The sequence below is a fragment of the Eleutherodactylus coqui genome, chromosome 7 (genome assembly GCF_035609145.1).
Source record: "Eleutherodactylus coqui strain aEleCoq1 chromosome 7, aEleCoq1.hap1, whole genome shotgun sequence".
In the NCBI taxonomy this organism is placed as follows: Eukaryota; Metazoa; Chordata; class Amphibia; order Anura; family Eleutherodactylidae; genus Eleutherodactylus; species Eleutherodactylus coqui.
The window spans coordinates 209,793,251-209,814,680 of NC_089843.1; the positions used below are offsets into that span (position 1 = coordinate 209,793,251).

General features: G+C 39.6%; 1 protein-coding gene across 3 annotated transcripts in view; it reads left to right on the plus strand.

Moving 5' to 3' along the window:
• Positions 1-2,999: 2,999 nt before the first annotated feature.
• Positions 3,000-21,430, plus strand: part of EPHA5 (EPH receptor A5) — a 450,721-nt gene continuing 432,290 nt past the window's right edge. For all 3 annotated transcript variants that reach the window (XM_066574297.1, XM_066574298.1, XM_066574299.1), the window contains exon 1: positions 3,000-3,238. In XM_066574297.1, the coding sequence (XP_066430394.1) occupies positions 3,085-3,238 (154 nt within the window). In that variant the 5' untranslated portion in view covers positions 3,000-3,084. The remainder of the gene's footprint in view (positions 3,239-21,430) is intronic.

Here is a 21,430-nt window from a genome sequence, read left to right on the forward strand (position 1 = left end):
CATTCAAAACATGCTGCCCAGAAGCACATTTTAAATGTCCCACTGTAAATTCCTGTTAGTCCCCGCGGGGATTAAGGGAACCCCCGGGGCTTCCCCTCACCCCCGATGGGACTAACAGGAGTTTACAGTGGGACATTTAAAATGTGCTTCAGGGTGTAGCAACACCACTGCAGTTGGGAATTGTCTCGGTCAGCAGAAATCCTCCTAAAATGACTTGTAATCTTCTTTTCTTGTGCAGGAGTTTCCATAGACTCCTGCTCTCATAAACTCCTGCACATCACGCACCAAAGATAGGTCCGGTCCTATCTTTTCACGCAGCACAGACCTTAGATGCGTGCATTGTAGCGATGCGAGTCCTATCTTTTGAAGATGTGATTTTTTGCGTGTCTAAAATTCCGGCAGTTGCCTTCTGTCTTCTGGTGGCTGGGAATTTAAAAATCCCGGCCCCCAGAAAGCGCTGGTCTCATTGGCTGAGCACTCAGACAATCGCAGGCAGCACTCAGCCATTAAATGACAGCTGAGCGCTGCCTGTGATTGGTCACAGCGCTTAGCTAATCACAGGCAGTGCTCAGCCATTCATCGAAGGAAACAGTAGGGGTTGCCTGCAACCATTCATTGCATGACTGAGCGCTGCCTTTGATTGGCTGAGTGCTCAGCCAATGAGACCAGCGCTTTCTGGGGGCAAAAGATGACTGCCGGGGCCGGAGAGAAGAGCTAGATGGTTCTTCTAGATGAGTATAATTTTTTTTTAAATTTTTTTACAGCTAGGGATGATTTTCAGTGAAGAGCTTATATTTCAAGCCCTTCCCCGAAAATCATTTCTGTGGGGGTTGCCTGCAACCCACTGTTTTCAATGGGGACGCAGCAGCTCTGACCCTATTGAAAGCAATGGGATAGCATCCGCGACATACTCCCTATATTTTCAATGGGGCTGGCGCTGCTGCTGCCAGCCCCATTGAAAGCATTTAGCGATATCACTCGCTCTCGCAGCGCAAGAAAAAAAATCGCTAGTGGGTAAGCACCCTTACTGGAAAAAAAAATGATATGGATCTTAGGGCTTATTCATATAAGCGTATACCGACCGGCATTTTCACGGCAAGCTGATATACGCTACCATGTGATGCACGGGCTCGGCGTATATGCCGTTGGGTGGGTAAAGACAGCTTAGCTCTGCTGAGCTGTCTCCCCCTTCCCTCCTACTCGCCGTATCACCTCCTCTCTCCTCCCCTCAGGCTGTTTGCAATGGGAGGGGGCAGAGCTAAGCTCCCACCTCTTGTCCATGGCTAGCCCTTTCCATTGCAAACAGCCAGAGGGGAGGAGAGAGGAGGAGAGAAGGGGGAGGGAGTTTAGCAGTCACGCTGCTAAACTCCCTCCCTCCTCCCTTCTCCAGCTGCTGTCATTGGCTCCCATAGAAGTCTATGGCAGTGGCTTGGCGCTTTTACACCGCGGGAATACTCCTGTGTGATTTGATGCATTGGAACCCAATGCATCAGATGGTAGCATATATATCGGCAGGCCATGAAAACGCCGGCCGATATACGCTTGTGTGAATAAGCCCTTAGAATGTGACGATGCAGATTCAAATGTTATTCTTCAAAAACATGTTTTTATCATGCAAAAGAAGTAAAAATTATATATATATATATATATATATATATATATATATATATATATATATATATAAACTTGGTATCACAGTGATCATGCTCATTAGAAGAAAAAAAATAAGCTATTATTTTTACTGAACACTACAAAAACAAAGCCCAAAAACAATTTTGGAATTTCTGGAGGTTCTCTTCTAACCCCCACCCCATAAAAGAAAAATTTAATAATAAGTCATGCAATCTATTATATGTACCCCAGAGTAGTGCTATTAAAACATGCAACTCCTCCCCCCCCCCCCCCCCCCCTATGGTATGTCAACCCTCTTGCAATGCTACAATAAAGATCGCTTGGTCTTTAAAGGCACAGAATAGGCTCGTCACTAAGGGGTTAAACAAAGCAGTATTCCTACCATATTTTAATACAGGAGAATCCTGACCCCCTGCCACTACAAGTTAATATTGAATTGCACCAGTACATTTGCAGGGATGATACACTGATGAGTGCTCAGCATCACATAGCAGCAGCTCAGAAGGAACTCTTGATATTCCATTAAGGTTGACAACACAAGAGATATAAAGCAGATCCTTTCCTCCTTTAGTGGTATTGTTGGTGTCAGGCTGAGCAATGCATTGTAGTGCATATTGTAGATCCTGTAGGCAATAGTAGAAGCGTGTGTCTAGCAGAGAGCACAGTGTTTGCATCTCTTGCTCAGCAGCAGGAGCTGTGTGTACCCTGCTGGCAGCAGACACCCTGGCATCAGAGGCAGCATGGCATTCTCCTCCATCCTGTGATGCTGCTGTGGACAGAGCTTGCCTCCCAACTTCACACTGACTCCATCCCTTCCTCCCTACAAAGCAGGATGTCTACACAGTGTCCCTGGCAGCAGAACTGAGGGCAATGTAGAGAGTCCTGGCACTGAGCTATCTGCTGGATGTTTCCTTCTTGCCATCCATTCCTCCTCTCCCTGCACATCTAGCTATTTCTCACACAAGTCTGCCCTCTACCACCTCAATGCTTGTCAGGATCTCCCTGCCTTATACTCCCTATCTGCCAGCCTTTAATGTGGACATCATTGCTAGTTGCAATCCCCCAGCCTTGTAAGATCTGCTTATCCCCCTCCCATTCACCTCACCTCCTCTTTTTCCTTCCCATCCTGACTTTTTGGTGAGGAAAAGAAAAGTGTGTGTGGGGGCTGCTCTTGTCACATCCCCCATCATCCTGCTCTTGTGAGCCTTCATCATCATCATCATCATCATCATCACACACGCGTCCACATCAAAGTGGAGAAGAGGAGGAGAGAAGAAGGAGGCACATCAGGGTTATTTGTAGGAGAGGAGGAAGGAGAGAAAGCCTTACACCTGATCACATCCCGAGAAGAGGGGAAGGGACAAGTTCTTCATCAGCTCCTGGATCTCCTGGATCTAGAAGGGCATCTAGGGAAGAGGTCTTCTGCTCCAGGATTGCCACTGGTGGGAGAAGATGCTTCGTGCCAGGTCTGCTGCTGGACTGTCCTGCTCTATCACTGGATGTTCCTGGGCTGTGGATTCTGGATTTGGCTCCCATTTAACTCTTTGGATATGGCTTATTACCTGCTGCTGCATCTCCAGGACCTTCTCCAGCCCAAGTAATGAAGGTAAATAAAGCGAACCTTATATTGCAGTCCAAGCAAACTGTGCGACATCCCGACATTAGTTACAGGGATGCTAGAGCAGAGGCATGTAAGACACAGGAGCTGACTATCACCATTAAAATACAGTGTACTGAATATATACAGCGCAGTATACAAGGATCACTGATTATATGAGCTCCACACTGAGATTCAGGGTTTGGTGTTTTATGCTGTAGTGATGGAGAAGACATTCAATGTTACTATGTATCAGGTGCAGCAGAAAATAACCAACTTTGATGTCTAATTTGCTTTAGCTTGATACATAGTATAGACAATAAGAATAAATATAGTAACATTATATTAAAACTGAATTACTAAGGCTGCTATGTTTACCTTTGAATGTGCTGTATATACTCGGTAGCTTCTTTATAGAAGCACCTCCTTCCTCAAAGAAGGGAAATGTCTTAAAGTCTAAGGAATGTATCCATCCAGGGTTTACCAACTTTTTTTTATTACCTTGTTTCAGTTTACCAGTAATACAGTTATATTGGTTAAGACATGGATTGCTTTTGCTATATATCAAGTAGCCCTCCAAGATCCTTTTTCTCTGCAACTGGAAATACTGTAGATATATTGCTACACAATCATGAAGACATGAATGTATACATGCATAAAGTCTATTTCATTATGTAATTGTGCATGTCTAGGATCCCCGAGGCTGCAAGTACTGATCTCATTCACCTATTATTATTACCTATCATCACTTATTTTGTGAATGAATATATATATATATATATATATATATATATATATATATATATATATATATATATATATATACATATATGTTTATTTATTTATTTATTTTTGAGGGAAATGATCATGATCTGAAAAGAAACAAGCCCTGCATGTCTAGCTTTGCTTGTACAGCCACTGTCCATGGTCAAGAACACCAAAGTAATCTCATGCTGTGCAGTCCTGATAATATTGTGGCGGAGATGAGGATGGAGTTGACTCTTGGGTCACAGCAGTGCTGCAGGGTTTATGCTGATGTCTTGTTAGGAAGTTGCTTCTTGAGCCTTGGAAATGAGTCAAGAGCTATCGAGGTCCCTGACTTTATTAGATTAGTATTTCTAGGGTGCTGTACATGGCATTACATTCATTTTCCTTTGACCATGCGCATCACAGTTGTGAGAAAAATGTGATGAAAGTTGAATTTTGGTTAGTAAAGATTAATAAATGAACTGCATTTTATAATGTATATCCTACTCACATTTGCATATATACTATTATCACTTCGCTGTTCTGTGCTTTACTGTATCAGTCTGTTCAGTATTCATCATCTGTAGGCCTAAAGCTTACGTGTCATTAAACATGGTTCCGATTGTCACAATGGTTACCATGAAATGTATTATATGACTTCTCTATTTCCAAGTCATATGGTGAAATCATGATATACAGTTACCTAACATTTACCCGCCTGGAGAACTCACATTAAAGCATGAGAGGGACTAAGAATATATACTGGCTATTGTGTTGTAACCAAAATATGGATGAGGTTCCACATAAAAGCCATTATGATGCTATTATATTGTTGTGTTTGGTATATTGGTGCTATATTATCATATCATATATTCTGTCCTTTTCACTGCTTTCCTTTTACTATTGCCTGATAGCATCAGACAATCCCTTTAAAGTTTATTCTAGCCCAATACGAAATGCCGTATATGTGAACTTTCCAATTTTCGATAGCAAAGAATACAACTTGATGTAAATGCGATATGAAGAATAAAAGCAAATGCTCTGAAGTTTTTAATAATCTGTTTTTCTGCACTTTTTGTAGGCCAAATCCATACAGGACATCAAAATTCATAAAATATTTGATTTTACTAATATATTTTATAAATACTATTCAGAATATTACAGTTCTAATCAACAATTATGTTGATGGAAACATTGGTCTTTGTAGGGAGCATCAGAGTTCATTGGAAACCAATGGGTATCAGAAATATAGTAGTTCATGGTGTATAATAATTTACGGCCTATAAGGATTTTTTCTCTTATGCACTGTAGAATGAACGGCCTTTCAGACCTGTTTAGTTGACTATACTAGGAAGTACTGTGGCTCTTAACACAGTGGGATAGATAGATAGATAGATAGATAGATAGATAGATAGATAGATATGAGATAGATAGATAGATAGATAGATAGATAGATATGAGATAGATAGGAGATAGATAGATATGAGATAGATAGATAGATAGATAGATAGATAGATAGATAGATAGATAGATAGATAGATAGATAGATAGGAGATAGATGTGGGCTATAATAATATACATATTGTACTGGCTAAGATTGATAATCTTCATACTTTGTAATTATCATCCGAAACTGGCAACTTGAAACACATTTTTATTAAAAAAAACATAGATTGTTGAAAAAAACCCAGTCTTCTATTCCGTCTAATATTATAATATCACGTTCGCATCTTCAGATAAATTCACAGTATATCTATATCTAATTTGGAAATTTGTCATCTATTGCTATAGCGGTTGAAAATAAGGACATGATTGCTGTGGTGTGACTTGTATGGAGAGACAATTTGTCATCCCAGACAACTAAAATAAATGTCTTCTGTTCCATTCTGAAGCAAGTAATTGTCTTCATAGAAAAGTTTCCTTGCTCGTGTAACTATGGGATTGACTTAATAGCAATGTCTTCAGGTTTGCAAAATACTTTTTTTTTGGCTGTATTTGGTTATTTTGAAAAAAGTATCATCTCAGGTAGTACCTCCGCCGTCAATGTCAGACCATTACTGTATGTTGTAAGTACTATAAAGACTTGGGAGAACCTTTAGAACTTGGGTTGTCTCACTATATAATTGCTTCACCAATAGTCGTAGAGTCATTGGATTGCATGGCATTTTGGTTGATGTCGAAGGACGGATATTACTAGTAGCTTAGAATAGAGGCATATGTTGGTAGAATTTATTACTCATATTTGCTATAGCTATCTATCTATCTCCTATCTATCTATCTATCTATCTATCTATCTATCTATCTCATATCTATCTATCTATCTATCTATCTATCTCATATCTATCTATCTATCTTCTATCTATCCATCTTATATCTGTATCTATCTATCCATCTAATATCTATCTATCTTCTATCTATCCATCTTATATCTATATCTATCTATCTATCCATCTAATATCTATCTATCTTCTATCTATCCATCTTATATCTATCTATCTCATATCTATTTATCTATCTATCTCATATCTATTTATCTATCTATCTCATATCTATTTATCTATCTATCTATCTATCTTATATCTATTTATCTATCTATCTATCTCATATCTATTTATCTATCTATCTATCTTCTATCTATTCATCTTATATCTATATCTATCTATCCATCTAATATCTATCTATCTTCTATCTATCCATCGTATATCTATCTATCTATCTATCTATCTATCTATCTATCTATCTATCTATCAATCTTATATCTATCTATCTCTATCTATCTATCTATCTATCTATCTCCTATCTATCTATCTATCTATCTATCTATCTATCTATCTATCTATCTATCTATCCATCTAATATCTATCTATCTCACTTAATGTTATAAATAGTCATATTTAGCATATGACATTTTTGTTGTTCATCACATTGCTGTATATTTGTAAATACTTTAGGCCTAGACAAGATATGCATCTGCGAGTCTTACCAGTTCTTGATTACTAACAAACATTAAACATAGCACTACTCTACATAGTGTGTATCTAAAAAAGGCAAAAACTTGGATTTGCAAGCCATAGATCCAAGGAGCAGATTTCCATTCATTGTACTAATTTCCTTGAGCTGGGACACAGGCTCCTTCACAACATACCCTGAAAAGAACTGTATACAGGTGCTTGTGTTCATTCATGTCCGCTCTTTGGCTTTTTTTTTAGAACAGGAAGATAACTGAAAAGTAACAATGGTAGACTGGAGTAAGTTTACCTCTGTATCAAACCACCTAACAATAGGAACTCTTACACTGGGTGAAAAGCAATTATTATCCTTTATACTTTTGGAAAACTAGAAGTGACCTACAAAGTCTCGGTTTGTGAAGACAGCTTGTTGAAACTCTTCAGGAAACGCATGTTTATTCATTATAGAAAACGGACATGTTTTAGTGTGAAGGTATTGTCCGTGTCGTTTTGTCATGTCGTTTCCTAAGAATTGCCCTGACACATGTCCACTTAGTTTAAAATGCTAATAGAGAATGAGTGAAAACGGGAACCATTCTTTGTAGTCTTTTATTTAATAACCACGCTGAGAAAAAAAATATATAATAATAATATTATATTATATATATTATATAATAAAATTTCCATGTAGATACATTCAATTGACAATAAAATCCTCACTATTTGTCAATATGCTGTAGATCAACTATATATCAAAGTAAATTGAAGGATTGAGTAGACTGTTGAACAGGGAGTAGTTTTGAAGAGGTTTGTGTGAATGTATAATAATTGCCATTCAACTACGAATGCCTTATAGGAAGTGCTCTAATATATAAAAATGAGATATATAAGTTGTTGACACTATTAAGGTCTTACATTAAACATGAAAACAGTACTGACCAATCATATGGTTAATATAGACATGCAATACTCCCTGTATTAGATAGATAATAACTTGTAAACTTTTTTTTATAGACAGATGGCAAAGATACATTCTGCAGGCTACATTAAAGTATTAATACTGCACTAAACGGTTAGTCCTGGTTTTAGCAGCATGACTTTGACGAGTTACTTTAGAATACTGTTTGACAAGTTTCAGACATACAAACAATGGGATGATAGACTAGAAGTCATAACATATGTGCGAGTTGGAGAAGAAGGCAGAAGTATAGAATTACTGGGTGGAACTGCATTTCGGGTTTCTCCATCCATCAAGATTTCAATGAGTATAGCTAAAGCGCACATAAATAAACATCCAGAAATGGTTTCCTGATACACAGCCAGTTATTTTGTAATATTAACCAATACTTACTATGGAGAGAATTGTCACTGTATTGGGGCCCATCTGGAACTAATGAGGTTAAGTAAAATCCCTATGTTACAAAACTCCCCTCTAAGCCTATTCTTTCTTCCCTAAACCACATAACACAAAGGCTGTCCTTTTTACTGCCAACGTCTCTGCCCTCCCTGACCCTTTCCTGCTAAAACCAGGAGAACATCACAAAGAGAAGAGGGTAGGCACATGAGGCCAGAAATTTCAGATATTGTTCGAGGTTTTTCAGCTGTTTTCAGAAATAAGTATGTGAAAGCTTTGTTATGGTAAATAGTTCATACATACTAATGAAAGAAATAGGCCTGCTATCATTTGACGACTTCCTCTGCGATGAAGGCAGTTGTAATAAAAGGCTTGGATTTCCTTCTTGATGTAGGACGTATTGTCAGCAGCATTGGACTTACAGATGTAAGTGTGTGTGTGGTTTGGAAGCTCCATAAAGACAACTATATAAAAACTAAGACGTTTCCTCTTTGAAAGTATATATTTTTACACAAATGCCGGACAGCAACATTTTCTGTATTCTTAGAGATTCCTGAGGCTATGTCCACAGTAGTGTTTTATCGATGGTGCAAATTTATTAAAAATAGAAAAGAAATGGAAAGTATCTGTAAGATTTCCACTCACATCTGGTTTTAGCGTTAAAAGAGGTTTTGACACTCGAAAAAAAATTCTATACTTACCTATTCCTCCCCAGGCAGCCTTCTTATCCGATCTTCTTCTCCCCGGTCTTCTCCTGCCTCCTCTAGTCCCCCGGGTCACCCCACCTCCAGATGGTCGGATCCTCTTCTTCCTGTTATGCAGCGTACATTCTCTGCATTATGTCACTAGCAGGGAATGCCGAATCCTACGCTGGGCTATCCCCGAGACTGCGCATGCGCAACGTTTCATGGCAATAGTATATGAACACTCCCAGCGAGACAGCGCGCACGCACAGTCTCGGCAATGGCCCGGCATAGGATTCAGCATTCCCTGCTAGGCAGTGAATGCTATGTCACTAGTGACTGGGTACACTGACCTGCAGGAAGCAGAATGCCATGAATTTACGTAACGTCATAGAAAGACCGGCCAGTTGGGGGTGACGTGACTCGGGGTACTGGAGGAGCCAGGAGAAGATCGGGGAGGAGAAGATCTAGTAAGAAGACTGATGGAGGAATAGGTAAGTATTGATTGTTTTTCTAATGACAGAACCCCTTTAAGTGCCGGTGGCTCAGTGGTTAGCACAGTTGCCTTGCATTGCGGGGGTTCTAGGTTCTATATCTCAACAAGGGCAACATTAACTTTGAAAAACTGCATACAGCAATCATCTGTGCTCAGATTTGAACCTACCACACCAACAATTCTAAGGAATGAACCACCAGGCTTGTTGCTTCTTCTCTGGAGGAGAACGGGAAACACAAAAAAGAAAAGGCAAAGTTTTGCAGATGTTACCTTTGGTGAAATTTGAACCTAGGAACCCAGCACAGCAAGGTAATAACTAAGCCAACATCTGACCAACGGTGATGTCTGTATTGGCTTTTATGTTCATTTTGTGGTTATTTTCCTTGCTCTTCTAGTTCTCTGACGTGGGGTGGCTCAGTCATTAGCACTACTACCTTGCAGTGTTGGAATTATAGGTTCAAATATGACCAAGAATGATGCCTGCATTGGGTTTTATGTTCTCTTTGTGTTAATTTTTGCTCTTCTAGTTCTCTGAAAATGAAAACACAAGTATGGTGGCTCAGTTATTAACGCTGCTGCCTTGCAGTACTGCAATTGTATCTTCAAGCCTGACTAAGGCCTCATGTCCACGGGCAGGTTGGATCCTGCATGCAGAAGCCTGTAGCAGAATCCAACCTTGCCTGCGGCTAAAGTCCCTGCGTTCCTGTCCGGGTCTTCTTTTTTTTGCAGATTTGTGTGGAAGTGCTGGCGTAATACAGTTTTTTTTTTTAACTTCTGCTGTTCCGCGGAATCCATGGGCCGCGGATCGTGCAGCTTCCATTGACTTCATAGGTGATGTCTGCCTGTGATCGGCTTTTTATGTGTCCTTTGTGTTTATTATGGTCGTATGGAATTTTTCAAAGTTGATGTCGCCCTTGATGATATTTGAACCAAGGATCCCAATATTGCAAGGCAATGGTGCTAACCACTGAGCCACATTCATTGAAGGTGCACCACCACCACCCCAGACTGAAAACTAAAAATGAGAAACGGATTGTCTTCAAGTTCCATCTGCCCCCCATTGAGTACAATGCAATAAGGAAAGGATCCATCTGTATTCTGTTTCCATAACTGGAAACCATAGCAGTCTGTGCCTTTTATCCAGTGTAGGAAACAGAATGGAGAATACAAATACAGAGATGGATTGAAGCTGAGGACCCTCTGCTTCAGTACATTTCTATGGGCTTGAAAACGGACACATTTCCTTCTCGTTTCGCTAATCCCATGATGGAACAGCAGAACGGAAATGAAAACATTAGTATGAATGAGCTTTAAAATAGCCATTATTAATGAGGTACAGGTAAAAAAATAAATACACATTTTTTTCCTTATAAGGCAATTGAATACTGGCTTGCAGCTTAATTAGATAGATATGAGATAGATAGATAGATAGATAGATAGATAGATAGATAGATAGATAGATAGATAGATAGATAGATAGATAGATAGATAGATAGATATGAGATAGAAATGAGATAGATAGATAGATATGAGATAGATAGATAGATAGATAGATAGATAGATAGATATGAGATAGATAGGAGATAGATAGATAATAGATGGATAGATAGATAGATAGATAGATAGATAGATAGATATGAGATAGATAGATAGATAGATAGATAGATATGAGATAGATAGATAGATAATAGATGGATAGATAGATAGATAGATAGATAGATAGATAGATAGATAGATAGATAGATAGATAGATATGAGATAGATATGAGATAGATAGATATGAGATAGATAGATAGATATGAGATAGATAGATAGATAGATAGATATGAGATAGATAGATAGATAGATAGATAAATAGATATGACAGAGATATATAGTAAGATAGATATATATGAGATAGACAGATATGAGATAGATAGATAGATAGATAGATAGATAGATAGATAGATAGATAGATAAATAGATATGACAGAGATATATGGTAAGATAGATATATATGAGATAGACAGATATGAGATAGATAGATAGATAGATAGATGAGATGCATAGATAGATAGATTGATATGAGATAGATAGATAGATATGAGATAGATAGATATGAGATAGATAGATAGATAGATAGATAGATAGATAGATAGATAGATAGATAGATAGATAGATGAGATGCATAGATAGATAGATAGATAGATGAGATGCATAGATAGATAGATTGATATGAGATAGATAGATATGAGATAGATAGATAGATATGAGATAGATCGATAGATAGATAGATAGATAGATAGATAGATGGAAGATAGATAGATAGATAGATATGAGATAGATAGATAGATAGATAGATAGATCGATAGATATAAGATAGATAAACAGATATGAGATGGATAGATATGAGACAGATAGATAGACGGATGTGAGATAGATAGATAGATAGATAGATAGATAGATAGATAGATAGATAGATAGATAGATAGATAGATAGATAGATATGAAATATATAGATAGAAAGATAGATATGAGAGAGAGATAGATGTGAGATAGATAGATATTACATAGATAGATAGATAGATAGATAGATAGATAGATATGAGATAGATAGATAGATAGATAGGAGATAGATATGAGATAGATAGATAGATAGATAGATATGAGATAGATAGATAGATAGATAGATAGATAGATAGATAGATAGATAGATAGATAGATAGATATATGTGGGATAGATAGATATTACATAGACAGATAGATAGATATGATATAGATAGATAGTAGATAGATAGATAGATAGATAGATAGATAGATAGATAGATAGATGTGGGATAGATAGATATGACATAGATAGATGGATAAGAACAAACAAATGAATGCAGCTCATGCACTTTATTAAACATGTACATTAGCTCCTATTGAAATAACTATTAACCCTTTCTTTATGTGACCCCCTCAATCAGCAGTGAGTTAAAATGATTGAACATAGGAGCGCATTTTTCATAACATACAGAGTTTGTAGTGCTTTCATTTCCCCGAGCCGTATGCAGTCGCAGTGGATTTTCTCAGTGGAGAACACCTATATTTCTCTGAAATTGTATTATAACAGCAGATAACACCAATTAAACAGTATGACATGTCTAGTAGATAAAATACAGCAATTACCTTCTCTGCTGCTTCATATATTAACAAAAAGTTTGGGGGAACTGCTGTCTGTAGATCATCACATGACTTTGGAATCAACAATCTATCTGTTTGGTTCTTCACTTCTGGTGTGACCCTCCGAGTACAAGATGCAACATTAGAGCTATATATTGTAGGTTTTGTTAGTTATTTCTTTTTATTAGTATCTGATATTTTTGCCACAAAAGTGCTAATTGCTAATTAATATGATTGCCACTCTACAACAACAAGCAGAGCTACTATTGATACAACGGGAGCTAACCCTATGACCAGCACTTCAGCATATATCTAGTCTTCTTCTTGATATTAGTACTACTACTACCGTGTTTCCCCGAAAATAAGACAGTGTCTTATAAATTTTTGTTCAAAAAGGTTTAACTTTTTTACATGTATAGCTGCCTGAACACTATTTAAATTGACTTTTTTAATTAACTGTTAGCAGGGCTTAATTTTGGAGTAGGGCTTATATTTCAAGCATCCTCAAAAAGCCTGAAAAATCATTTTGCATCCTCAAAAATTCTGGAAAAATCATGATATGTCTTATTTTCAGGGGATGTCTTATTTTCAGGGAAACAGGGTAATATAACAGTTTCAACAGACGGATTATTAGACGGGTTAGAAAAACTTTCTACAATGGCAGAGAACATTCAAGGACGAAATCCAACATAAACTGTTAATACAAGATTTGTTTATGTCGTCTTACATTTGGATCTCTCTGCATTATACTGCAGCTTATTGTTAAAGAGAAGAGACTGATTATAGACTTTCAATTCGCTACAACAAAGACTTCTGCTAATATAAAACCAGCCACAACTTGTAATATCAGATACATCCATTATTACTATTTCTACAAATACAGGTTACTGTAATATCACAAGGCTAATGCATACACTACATGATTATTGCTATTAGTCCTTCTAGCACAACAAAGACTGCAATTAAAGGGGTTGTCCCGCGAAAGCAAGTGGGGTTCAGCACTTCTGTATGGCCATATTAATGCACTTTGTAATGTACATTGTGCATTAAATATGAGCCATACAGAAGTTATTCACTTACCTGCTCCGTTGCTGGCGTCCCCGTCGCCATGGATCCGTCTAAATTCGCTGTCTTCTGGCGTTTTTAGACGCGCTTGCGCAGTCCGGTCTTCTCCCTGGTGAATGGGGCCGCTCGTGCCGGAGAGCTGGTCCTCGTAGCTCCGCCCCGTCACGTGTGCCGATTTCAGCCAATTAGGAGGCAGGAATCGGCAATGGACCGCACAGAGCCCACGGTGCACCATGGGAGAAGACCGGTGGTGCATCGTGGGTGAAGATCCCGGCGGCCATCTTGGTAAAGGAAGAAAGAAGTCGCCGCAGCGCGGGGATTCGGGTAAGTAATAAACTTTTTTTTTTTTAACCCATCCCTTGGGTTTGTCTCGTGCCGAACGGGGGGCCTATTGGATAAAAAAAAAAAACGTTTCGGCGTGAGACAACCCCTTTAACTCAGAACCACTACTAATGCTAAAATCGAAACTGATCAGCCGTAACGTAAAACCACCTGCCTGATATTATGTGGGATCCCTAGTGCCGCCATGACATATAATCCATTGAGGCATGAACTCCACCAGAACTCTGAAGCTGTCCTGTGGTACCTGGCACCAAGATGCTAACAGTAAGTCCTGTAAGTTGTGATATGGGGCTGCCATATCAGACTTGTTTGTACACCACGTACCACAAATGATTGTGATCTCAGGAACTTGGAGGCCAGGTCAACACCTTGAACTCTTTGTTATGTTCCTCAAACTATTCCTGAACACATTTTGCAATGTGATAGGGTGCCTCATTCTGCTGAAAGAGACCACTTCGGATTAGGGAATACCATTGTCATGAAGGGATATACTTGGTTTGCAACAATGGTTAGATAGGTGGAATGTGTCAAAGTAATATCCAAGACCCAAGATTTCCTAACCAAATATTGCCCAGAGCATCACATTGCCTCCACTGGCTTGCCTTCTTCCTGGTGCCATCTTTTTCCCAGGTAACCAACATGCACATGTCCTCCAAATTCATCAGAGCAGGCCACCTTCTTCCATTGTTCAGTGCTCCAGTTCTGATGCTCACTTGCCGATTGTAGGGACTTTTAGTTGTGGATCGGAGTCAGCATGGGCAATCTGACCTGTCTGTGGCTACCCATCCCCATATATAGTAAACTGTGATGCTTTATGTGTTTTGACATCTTTCTACCATAGCCAGCTTTAGCTTTTTCAGCAATTTGTGCTACAGTAGCCTTTCTGTGGGATTCATAACACATAGATTAGCCTTTGCTCCCCGGTGCATCAATGAGCCTTGGGTACTCATGACCCTGTCACTGATTCACCTGTTATTTTTTGGACCATTTTGATAAGTACTAAGCACTGCCCACTGAGTGCACACCAAAAAAACTGGTATTTTGTTGATGCTCTGTTGATGCAAGTCGTCTAGCATACGCAATTTGTCTCTTGTCAAAGATGTCCAGATACTTATGCATACCTGTTTTTCCTGGTTCTAATACATCAAATTCAACAACTGATTGTTCACTTGCTTCCCAACCTAACTCAGCCTTTGACAGGGGCTATTACTCATGTTGACACCTGTCCATCACCGGAAATGCCTACGATGGGCACATGGGCTTCTGAACTGAACCATGGAGCAATGGAAGAAAGTGGCATGCTCTTTTTGTTTTACATTATGTGGATAGCTGAGTGTAAGTGTGTTACTTATCTGGGGAAGAGGTGGCACGAAGCATGTAGTCAAACCAGGAGGCACAGTGTGATACTCTGGTAAACGTTCTGCTAAGAAAACTTGGGTCTTAGCATTCATGTTGGTGTGACTTTGAGACACATAACTTACTTAATGGGGTTATCCAACCTTACAAAAAAAAAAATTGATGGCCTGTCCTCAGGATAGACCATCAATATCTGATCAGTGGGGGTCCGCTGCTCTGGATCCTCACTGATCAGCCAATTGAAGGGGCCATGGCACTCGTAGGAGCACCACATCCTCTTCAATGTTTACATTACATCTGAGTGTGATTGTGCTTGCATTACAGAACAATGTTAAGTATGGCTAAGATCTGGAAAAACAAAGACATAAGCATCGCAAAAAATGGATAGATGGTCATTGCAATTGTCTTCCCAATCATAACTTGCTGTGCAAGTTGAACACTGAAGAAAACAGACGGGAGGAAGATTGATGGCTTTGAACTTTGGTGCTTGAAGAAGCTCCTGCGAATTCCTTGGACCGCCAAGATCACAAATACAACAGTCCTAGACCGCATCAAACCTGTTTTCATTGGAGGGCAATACCATGAAACAGAGACTCTCATACTTCGGACTCATAACGCAAGCTAATTCATTAGAAACATCGATAATGCTTGGAGTGGTCAGCGACAAAAGAAGACCTGGCCACCAAAATATGCGCTGGATTGATACGATCAAAGCCGACACCAATATGAAAATGATCGAACTGAAAGACGCCATACAAAACAGAAACGAGTGGAGAGGGCGAATCCATAAAGTGTCCGAGAGTCGGCCCCAACTAAACGGATAAAGATAGAATGATATTGCCTGAGCCATGCTCAATCAGGTTCTCCTATGGTATAATCACACATGGCAGTAATTGAATATTAGTTCCATTCATGTAATTTGGGTTGTTTTGGAGGCGAGTACATCAATTTCCGCAAGGCCTATTCAGATGAATGGGACAGTTGTAGAAATTTCTTCAACAAACCTACATCGTGTAAATATACCTCTATACTGAGAACCAGGGTACCTTATGTGCCTTATCTTTGTGATACTTTGAGATTCAGGCTCTGAATGTAGATATTAATGTCACATACTGAACATTCAATATATCTTTCATATTTATTAACTACACATAGCAAAAAAAAAGTGTTTGGGCCCATCTGGTGACCTCGCGTACCTGTCCACAGTCGCCTCCTCCATATTGAGGACGTGCCGGCCGGTGCGCCAGCGCACATGTGGAGTACAGAAAATGTTGTGCCATGATTGGGTGATGACGTGGAATCTGCCACCCTTTCGCAGTGTCATTGCAGAAGGGCCGCAGATCAGACAGCTTCCATTGACTTCAATGGAAGCCGCCTGCGCGGAATCCACACTGGAATAGTACATGCTGCGATATTCCCTCTGTGAATGGTAAATCGCAATTGGTTTCCGCTCGTGGACATGGAAAAGCAATTTTCCATAGGATGTCTATGAGCAGTGCTTGCTGCGGAATCCGGTGGCGGACGCCCACTCCGGATTCCGCACTGCAAATACACCCATGTGCATTGGGCCCTAATCTAAACTGGCATTGTTTAACTAAATGGATTCCTAGCAGTTTGAATCAGTTGTTTTTGTGCATTTTTTGCATTGTCCAAAGATGTGGAATAGCTATAACTCAATTTATAAGTCTTTTGCTAAGAAAAATAGATCTGTCAGTAGATTATATTAATCTATATTGGATTTAACCACCATGCAAAAGGCAGACACATGTGTACCCAGGGTATAGTAGCACAGTGGAACCCTATGACTCCATGCTACAGAGCTTCAAGAGCTAAGTAGCAAAAAATATTTTACTTAAGGAGATGAGATGGGATGTGTGGCCTATTAAGCAAGATGCATTTGAAGGTGCTTTGCCTATTAAATAATGGCACACAAAGCCAGTTTACCGACAAATTTGATCTTCCCAAGAAAGATTGGTTAGTGTGAACCATGTCTCAAAGAAAAAAAAGAACTTTCAGAAGATGTGTCAGAGGGTGCATAAAGATGGAAAGGGCTACAGAATCTTGCTAAAAACCAAAGATTATATCAATCCACAGGTAAAAAAATTATTTACAGGTAGAAAAAAATTTGGACTGTTGCTACTCTCCGTAGAATAGGTCTCCAAGAGCATAATAGGCAGTCCTGAAAGAGGTGAGAAAAAACTGAAGGGTAACAGCAAAAGACCAGCAGAAGACTCTACAGACTGCGAAAAACCTAAGTTCGTATGTCGACTAGTAGGAAAACACTGAATAAGTATGGTATTCATGAAAGGACGCCACAAAGGAAGTCACTGCTGTCAAAAAAAACTAAATGTGGTCTCTCTCAAGGTAACTCAAGACCACCTGGATGCACCACAATGCTTCTGGGAAACTATACTATGGAAAGATGAGACAACATAGGGCTTTTTAGCACAAATGGAAAACGTTTGGAGGAAAAAGAACACTGTAGACCAGACTTCATTCGAGCTGTGAATCAGGGTGGAGGGAGTATCATGGTTAGAGACTGCTTTGCTTCCCCAGGGCATGGCCACCATGCAGTTATTGAGGAAATAATGAATTCTGTGGTATATCAAAACATTTTACAGGAGAATGTAAGGCAGCAGTCCATGACCTCAAGATGAAGAGAAGTTGTGTGATGCAACAAGACTATATCCCGAAAGCAAACAATTACATAGATCTACTGGAGAATAGTTGAAAAAGATGATCTGTGCTTTGGAATGGCCAAGTCAGAGTAGCCGAAACGTATTTACATGGACCAATGGTCCAAAATTTCCCCTGTGAAAATCTAGAAGAAATGTAGGGTGGAAGTCTTTGTTGCTAGAGGGTGATCTACAATTTGAGAGGAACCGTAGATATGGAGGAGGGCTTCAACCCTTAAAAATAATAACTTTATTAATTAAAACGCATACATCGAACAGGTAGATGTATGTGTTTTAATCAATAAGGTTATTATTTTTAATGGTTGAAGACCTCCTCCATATCTACGGTTCCTCTCATGAAGTTTAGCCGATTGCCAACGGCCATCTGAGGATGGAGCTCCTGCTGGGAAACAGGTATTGTTTTTTCCCCTATACCGGAGGCACTGCTGGTGAGGTGAGCCCCTATTCATTTTGTTTCTGATCCACAGTTTATTCAATTCAAGGGTTCACTTACTTTTTCTTCTAACACTGTGGATTTTTACTAAACGTGCTAAGTGAAATACATGACGGATACAAATGTTTGTGTTATTAGTTTGGTAACAAATGTTTTTGTTTCTAATTGTGGCTTAGACCAGTGTTCCCCAACTCCAGTCCTCAGGGACCGCCAACAGGTCATGTTTGCAGGATTTCCTCCATGTTGCACAGGTGATGTAATTATTGTTGGTCCTCAGACATTGCCACAGGTGTTGTTACCATAGGATATCCTGAAAACATGACCTCTTGGTGGTCCCTGAGGACTGGAGTTGGGGACCCCTGGCTTAGATAATAGAGATGAGCGAGCATACTCAGTAAGGCGATATACTCGAGAGAGCATCGCCTTTTTCGAGTACCTGCTGGCTCGTCCCTGAAGATTCGGGGGGGCCGCGGGGCGAGCGGGGGGTTGCAGAGGGGATCGGGAGTGAGTGAGAGAGAGAGGGATCTCTCTCACTCTCCTCCCCGCTCCCCCTCGCTGCCCCTGCGCCGTCCCTAATCCCGGCGCCCCCCCCGAATCTTCAGGGACGAGCCAGCAGGTACTCGAAAAAGGCGATGCTCATCTCTATTAGATAACAATAAGATCAATTTCTTTTTGATAATCAATGAAAAAATTCAGGTAATTCCCAAAAATTCACTTAGTTTTTCTTGCAAATGTATCTTCTTTCAAACTACACAGGTTGCCAATGGAAATAGACAACAGCTAGCCTCCACTCTAATGTCAGACATGTGGCTTAACAGCTCGGATATACTGTTCTCTGGTAATAGTTCTAGTAAGATTAGTGACATCAGTAAAGTATTTCAAAAGCCAAAGAGTTTTCTTTCAAATAATGAATAAAAAAGGCTGTTAAAGAAATGGTATAATATTAAGCTGGCATGATCCAAGTAATATAAATGCTTGTCAAAAGAGGGTCAATTGATACTCTTTGTCAAAAAAATCAAGGACTTAGAAGGAGTTTTCTCTTTGCTGCGAAACTTGGAGTGCAGTTACATCTCAGGCACATATGCAAATTGGAGTTGTCCTGTGATTAGATGAATGGTACTATAAAAGTGGCTCTCTTATGGCTCCTTGTGTGTAGTGGACCTCTGTTTCTTCTTGTTAAGAGAGTTTGAAAGCGGGCGGATTATTGGAATATGAGCTTGATGGTCATATCTATGAATTGCTTACCACCTGGGCCAATCTGACCAGACTGTTGGAGGTATTGGAACCAGGGGTTGTGTGTGGGCATACACACAAAGATGGCCTCAACAGACCACCTGTAGAGAGGATCGTCTGATCACACAACAAGCACAAGCAGCTCCAACTGTTTCATTGTCCACCATCCAGAGACAAGTGGCGCCATTGTTGTAGGCCTCTGTGTTTGTGTTAATCATTTCCAAACGCTTGGCTTTTAAGAAATTGTGTTCATGTCTGGAAACCTAGGGGTGAGCACCTGAATCCTAACTTTGCTGTCGAGTGGTACAATGGCTTCACTGCTGGTGCGATGGTCTGGGGGGCCATCGCAGAGGACATTTGGTTACCCTTAGTAATGGTATAAGGGGCAATAACAGCTTAGCAATATGCTCAGGACATCCTGTAGCCAAATGTATGGCAGAGCTTCCAAGAGGCATTTTTCAGGAGGATAATGCTCTGCCGCACACTGCAAGGGTGACAAAGGCATGCCTCCACAACATTGCCACACTTCTGTATTGTGGCCAACACAACATGTATGGGACCATCTGGATTGCCAATTTCAACAGCCTATGAGTTTGCACAATCTAGAGGCTCATTTACAAAAAATGTGGAGCGATATGCCACAGGATACCACATAGAACCTGTTTGCTTCATGGCCGCCTGTATCACATCTTACATCCAAGCTAGAGGCAGTACAACAGGGTCCTAGAGCCTCCCTTCATGGGGTCAGTTTTCCACTATAAATTATCCTTTTGCTCTGATATTGTAATCACTTACTTATATTAATGGAAAAATTCAGGTATTTCCAAAAAGTTCACTACGTTTTTCTTCCAACTGTATTTTCTTTTCAATCACACATATAAAGTTTCATGTGATTCCAACAATTCCTTCTAGTTACTTGAATTTTTTTAATTAGAATATTAAAGATATTAGTTAGGCCTCTACACATCTGAGTTGAAGGCTCCATTCAGAGCCTCTGGCGTCGACTACATAGATTGACCAGGAAAAATAGTGCTACATGCTGTGCTAATCTTTCCTATCAAAACACCATGCCCAATAAGTGTGGTCCATCATGCTGTTGCCCGTTGTACAATGGATCCCCCATACTGTTGTGACTTCCATCGTCATAAACAGGAGGCAATATGTGGAATGTGAATACAGCCTTATTGATAGCAACTAAAACCACTAAACAGAAAAAAATGTGAACAAAGCCACTAGTGAAAGTTTAGCTCTACAGTCCTTGTAATTGATCTTAAGTTGGGCCCTTTTTGGGTATACCATTACCCTTTCCATTTTTTTCTGCCAGTCAGAAAGTATATTCAACTGTATGTAAGAACATGGAAGTTTATGGCAACCGACCTTAGGTGATCTATATAGTAAACTGCAAATGTATATGTAAGGTACACCATAACTGAAGGAGCAGGTGCATAGCAACTACCCTAACCGCAAGGTATAAAGCAGGACACAACAATGTCATAGCCCAGAAATGTCAGGTAAATGAAGCCGGTGATTGGCTTCTGCTTTTTGGTGGCATTTTATGCTATAAAAGACCACCATTGGGGATTGCTTTTTTTTGTAAAGTTTGTTATTGATAATGCCAATATAGTGTGAATCTTAGAAAACAAAGTTAAACCAACATTTTTATAACGTTGACAATCCCAATACAGGTCAGTGATTTGTACCTCT